Here is a 6,018-nt window from a genome sequence, read left to right as displayed (position 1 = left end):
CCGGCACCAACCTCATTCCACAAAGCTTTTTTATTATTTAATCGTAAATATTTGATTAATAAAATTAGATTCGTATTATATTATATGTCATAAAATAAGTAAAATATGTTTTTGTCAAATGTCCCATTAATTGTGGTGTTACCAGCAGGACTGAACCGGGCCGAGACAGGCCTTAACAAATGATGACCGGCCTTACCCATTAAAAAAAAAAAAACTACTAAATAAAAACGCGATGCTCATCTGCATCCTATCACAAGACTCACAACATATACAAGTTCTCGGGTTGCATCGATCTCAGATTCTATATATCAAAAATTTCCCAAATTTGCATGATGGAAACGCCCCATATGAATTCATGTTTATTTACTATTTGTATTTTATTGGATTTTGGTTTTTGTAGTTCTAACCCTTATTTCTCTTCTCGTCCTGTAGTGAATACTCTTGGAGGTGCTGTTGCAGCTGTTGCTTTGGGGTATCTACTGGCTCACGCGCGCCGAAAATTGTAAGTGTTATTTATATTTTTATTAGGCTTTAATGAGACGATGCTAATCTGTGTTGAATCTTGCTCATTCATTCAGCTTTCCTAACCCATTAGCTGCTGCCGAACAAGCCAGGTATGTCCGATTCCTTTTTATTCACTAATTCATAGAAAACTCACTCCAGTCAAGTATTAGTTTATTGAAACAAATTTTTAGAATAACATTTGTTTCAATAAATTTTACTATTAGCATTATTGTACTATTAGTTTTCTAGTATGATATACCATTGTAGGGTATACTATGCATTTTGCCAAATATGATAATCCTATGATGGTGTTATAATACCACGATAACTCTTGCTATTATATAAAACTATGATGGTAATACATTATGTTATAGATACTGTGGTGGATGCCACGCTTTCCATTTTGTATTTTCGCCTGGATTTTGATTTTGGGTTCCTTTTAACCTCCTCTCCCTTAGTCTTTTTGGGTTCAACCTATGTGATTCACCAACTTGCTCTCATTTGCATCATCACGACTTCCTCTGTCCACCAGTGTAGCCGTCCTCTGGTCATGGTAGAAACTCTTTGGTTACCGTTCCAGCTGTTTTTAGGCCATTGTCGCAATATCTTGACATTCATCTGTTGTCGTTATCCATCGCCATCGTCAAAAATTTGCACATTTCATTCTACCTTGTGCTCGGTCCATTCTGTCATTCGTCCCGAGCTTATATTTCAAAATCCAGGCGTCATCAATCTTCTACCTTGAGTTTGGGGGGAGTGTTAAAGACATTGTGGTTTATACTTTGAAAGGTTTAATGGCCCAAGAGGACAAGGTATGTTGTTGACCCAACTAGGCCTAACCTTACTCCAATATGTATCCTATTTAGAGTTCATTGTATGCACAATTGAACGTGATAAAGCAATATCCGCTTAGGCTTTCTCTAGTGGATGTACACCACCAGGCCAAACCATGTTAATCCTTATGTTGTATCTCTCTTGTTTTCGCTTCTTTCTACAATGTTCTCTATTTCTTCTTTTGGGATCCTAATATGGTATAATAACAAAATTTGATCTTTACTCATTTAAAAATTTTTCGTTTGTCTACCTTCAAGGCGCCCACCTTTGCCACCATCATTAACAACCCACAAGATCCATATATATATAGTCACCAAAAATTTACTACTGTACACATCTGATTTGCTCTTCATCTCTTAAAAGTAAATAATAGTATCTTAACGCATTAGGTGATGACTATCAAAATATCCGCTGACCAGTTCAACCCCAACAATCTTTTTCAAATTGCATGAACATCCAAAAGTTTCATACCTCAAAATCTTAATGAATACAAAGTTTATAAATTTAATTGTACTGGACAAATTGAATCTGTACAAACTGCCACGCCAAATGTACAAAAAGCTCTCATGTCCAGCAATAATTGGACCTAGCCTTGGGTTGAGTAAAATTGTAATATCTTCACCTGCCAAATCCCTTTTTTGACATATGAACTCGACATGTGACCTAAATGCACAGAAGAAGAAAATTATATATTGCCCTTAAAATTTCGTTGTAAAGATTAATAAGAATCTGAATATATTATCTTTGTTCTATTCCTTTGAGAATTTTTCAAAGCAAAGTACCTGCAATGAACGAGGTTTGAACCTCCCTTTGATAAGCGCAGAGAAAAGTACCTGCAATGTATAGAATTTGAACTTCTATAATGTTTAAAACTAGCATCCTTTGACATAAGAAAAATTTATCATGCTCTACACAAAGGCATTGACTTGGTCTATATTTCCCACACCTACCACCATAAGGGCCTGCACTCTCTCTCTCTCTCTCTCTCTCTCTCTCTCTCTCATTACTTGTCTTCTTTATTCTATTTATTCTACTCCCCCCCTCCCCCTCCCCCCAAGTTCACGTATATTTATCTGTTTTTTATTTTAATATCATTAAAAAACATACTATTTTTTAGATCATGTGTTGCCTCATTGGATACTTATTAGCGACATTAACTATTTGATGTATTAAAATACCTTTCATGTTGTTTCCTAGTGGTGGGGGGCTTGGGATGAGTTTAGACTCAAATATCTTGGGTTTGATCCCTCACTAGGTGTTCTTTAGATTACCTTATACATGGACATGGTTCTAATAGATGGGGTCGTGTATGTGGGATTTGTCCCTTGAGGTGGACCAAAGGGCCCATTGAGGTTCCATGTCATTAAAAGTGAAATAAAATTAATCAAATAAAATTCCATTGAGTTCTAGTTCAAATGGAACTTGCTCCGCTTGAAATGGCAAGACATAGGGTGATGTTTTAGGTTTAAGACTCAACAATGTAATATTTAATTTACTAATTTAAAAAAGAAAGGTAAAATTACACCAATCTATATTGGGATTTTTTGAAATGACACTCCCATCCCCCCTTTAGGTCTCTATAAACATAATAATTTAGTTTTCAATTATGGAATATTCTACTTCAAAAATGAATGCTATTGATTAATAGGTACCTAAGTAGTGAGAGGGGGGCAGGGGGGGAGTCAGGGACGGACGCAGGATTTCAAGCTAGGGGGGGCCGGAGATAAGTGAAAAAAAAAAAAAAAAATTCAAACGCACATCCATATAGTTATTGGCGGAGCTAGGAAATTTTCTTAGGAGGAGCAAGTTAGTTATGCCTACATTGTGTAAATAGTTTAAGCCTACATTGGCTCAAACAGCAAAAAACTCAAGTTAATTTGACCCAAATTATGGCCAAAATTAAATTACTTTATTTCACAAACTAACTTTAAGTAAACTTGTGCCTACATTTTTTTTCTCTGTACTAAATTATTTGTGCTTAGGTTAATAGGTTTGAACTTACCTTTTTACATTTTAGAGCTTTTCTAAGAAGTTACATCTAATGTTTCAGCATTTAGGATAAAAAATTGATTAATAGGTATGAAATTTTGAAGATTTATACAATAATTTTTGTTAAAAAAAAGTGTGAACAATGAGGTGCAAATTACCATTTAAGTACAATTAGATCAAATCAAACAATTAAAAAATTATTTGTCCTCCTACTATTATCAGATATAAATAAATAATCTAATATTCTAATATAAACTACATTATTATATATTATTATTATTATTATTATTATTATTATTATAAATAGATTTATACAATATTTTTTTTTTTAAGGTTTTCATGGGCTTTTGAAAACTCTTGGACTGGCTGGCTGGGGGGCCTGAGCTAAAAACTAAGGGAGGCCCAAGCTAAAAACCAAGGGGCCCAAACCTTTTTTTTTTAAATTTTACATACTAAAATTTTTTTTTTTTGGACCCAGGGGGGCCCGGGCCCCCTTTGCCCTGCACCTGGGTCCGTCCCTGGGGGAGTGGACTTAACTTTTGTATAAATGCATTTATAGTTTTATAAAAACCTCAAGGGGAAGTGTTATTTTATTAAACGTTTAGGCGGAGAGTAATTTCATAAAACCTCATGGGGGGATGGTGTAATTTACCAAAATTTAAGGATCAAATTCAAATTATAGGATTAATGACAAGACATGTAAACTTACGGGAACTAATTTGTAATTTAATCTTTTTATTTACAGGGTAGGTTTGTTTGTGCCCACCTGCATTTGTGTTTTAACTCTCAAAAAAATAAAAAAATAAAAAAATCTTTTAAGTTCCACATTTAGGTTTATGATGCTAATCAATACAGTTGTGACCAACTATTTTATCCTAAGAATTTTTCACACTTTGTTAAGCTTGTTGATGTTGCAGGAAGGATATGGGTTTATGGAATTTGTATTTGTTTATGCCTATTGGGTTGTTCATATTGTATGACTCTCATTATAGAGATTCTGCATTGACATGGTGTTCCTTTTGGGCATCTTGTTATTTATTTAGAATCAGTTAACAAATACTGTTGTTTCCATTATTATTACCATAACAGGCTAGCTGCTATCCATCGCATAATTCGTGAGAAGGGAGAGGCTGCAAAATCTATGACTTTGGGGGAGGTGGCTAAGGAACTTAGGTAAGTGTTACAATCTAAACAAATCTGTTACACACATATTGGAAGACTCCATAGTAACACTATGATTTGCTCACAAGAATCTCCAAACCTGATCCGTTTCAAACCAAACATAATGTTCTTGTTTGGCTATAGAATTTTTTTCCTTAAATATAAAATGGCAAAATCAAATACCTTTTAATCAGGTGGTGGTTCATGAAATTTTATTGGAATTTTAAAGATATGCTACAATCGAAGTTTTTTATTTATTTAGTTTTTGTAGTTTTTATTTTTTATTTATTTTTTATTTTTTTCGTAGCTGGTCTTTGTTGCACAACTAGGCTTAAGGACACAATCATGACTCATGTCTAGTTCTTTATGGATTTCACACTTGTGTGATGAATAGTTAAACTCTTGGACTAGAAAATGAAACCTGTGTCCATCTATTTTTTTTTTCCTCATGTGTATAAAGAATTCTTACCGACTTCCCAATTTGCTTATGGCCTAGGGTTTATGGAGGTATGTGGCCCGCAATGGCTGATTATGAAGGAAACCATTGTATGAAGTCAGGTTATTTTATGTCCCATGTACAAGCGGAACCAAAAGATGCATTTGCAGTTGGTAAGAATTTGTTTTGATGTTGAGATAATATAATGCCGCAAATATTAGTTATTTGAATTTCGTAGTTTTCTTGTTATCTAAATTTGATCAAAATTGGCTAATTCTAAAGGAAAAGGAGGTATGGAGTCAGATTTTGTTATGTCCCGTGCACATGAGGAACCAGAAGAGGCAGTTGCAGCATAAAGAGGCTAGAAAATAGTTATGTTGAGATAACATAACACCTCAAGTATAAGTTGTTATTTGAATTTCATAATTTAGTTATTATTTGAATTTGAGTTGTGGATTTGGATATGGACTATTTAGTGATTGGACTCTTGTGAATAGGATTAGATGATTAAGTTATCTTGTGTCATTTGAATTTCAGTCCAAAATGTGTATAGGATTAGATGTTTAAGTTATCGTGTGTCATTTGAATTTCAGTCCAATATGTATTCAAACGTAAGTATGAATTGTATTGTTATACTCATTTCTTCTTCTTCATTTGTTTGTTTGTTTTTTTTTTTTTTTTTTTTTTGGTGGAAAAGATTTCAGCAATTTTATTGAATAGGGAAAACAATTACAAGTTGTCTAGATTCATAATTTCTTGAGGTAAGCTACCGAACTGGATAAAATGATCATTTGCCTCGGGTTTTCTTGCTAGAGCATGAGCAGTAGCATTCTGCTTTTGACACACAAATGAGAAATACTCCATTGGAATGATTGAGTTAATACTTTTGTATCCTGTGTAAGATTTCCAAATGGAGCTAGAAGCCTAGAACCACCCACATGTACTGTTGAATATTTCAAGTAGAACCTGCAAAAAACCCAGACTCTTTGCATAATGAGCTGCATGCCTAGCCGCAAGAGCTTCAATTTCCACCACAGTTTGTGGTAACGGAAGTCTCTAGGCCATGGCTGTTAATATTCTACTGGCACTATTTC

General features: G+C 34.1%; 1 protein-coding gene across 2 annotated transcripts; it reads left to right on the top strand.

Annotated features, from left to right (window-relative positions):
- Positions 1 to 233: 233 nt before the first annotated feature.
- On the top strand, positions 234 to 5,563 carry LOC111996635 (uncharacterized). Of its 2 annotated transcripts, XR_010631353.1 has the most exons (6): positions 246 to 282; positions 433 to 502; positions 579 to 614; positions 4,417 to 4,500; positions 4,985 to 5,097; positions 5,207 to 5,563. XR_010631353.1 is itself a non-coding variant. In XM_024028621.2 (5 exons), the coding sequence occupies exons 1-5, from the start codon at positions 330 to 332 to the stop codon at positions 5,278 to 5,280; spliced, it is 480 nt and encodes a 159-aa protein (XP_023884389.2). In that variant the 5' UTR covers positions 234 to 329; the 3' UTR covers positions 5,281 to 5,563. The 2 variants fall into 2 exon arrangements, 1 of the variants encoding a protein (XP_023884389.2); XM_024028621.2 differs by having other exon boundaries at positions 234 to 502.
- Positions 5,564 to 6,018: the final 455 nt, after the last annotated feature.

Source organism: Quercus suber, unplaced genomic scaffold (genome assembly GCF_002906115.3).
Source record: "Quercus suber isolate HL8 unplaced genomic scaffold, Cork oak 2.0 scaffold_211, whole genome shotgun sequence".
Lineage (NCBI taxonomy): Eukaryota > Viridiplantae > Streptophyta > Magnoliopsida > Fagales > Fagaceae > Quercus > Quercus suber.
Note: the sequence above shows the minus strand (reverse complement) of the source record. Positions and strands in the feature narration are given on the sequence as shown.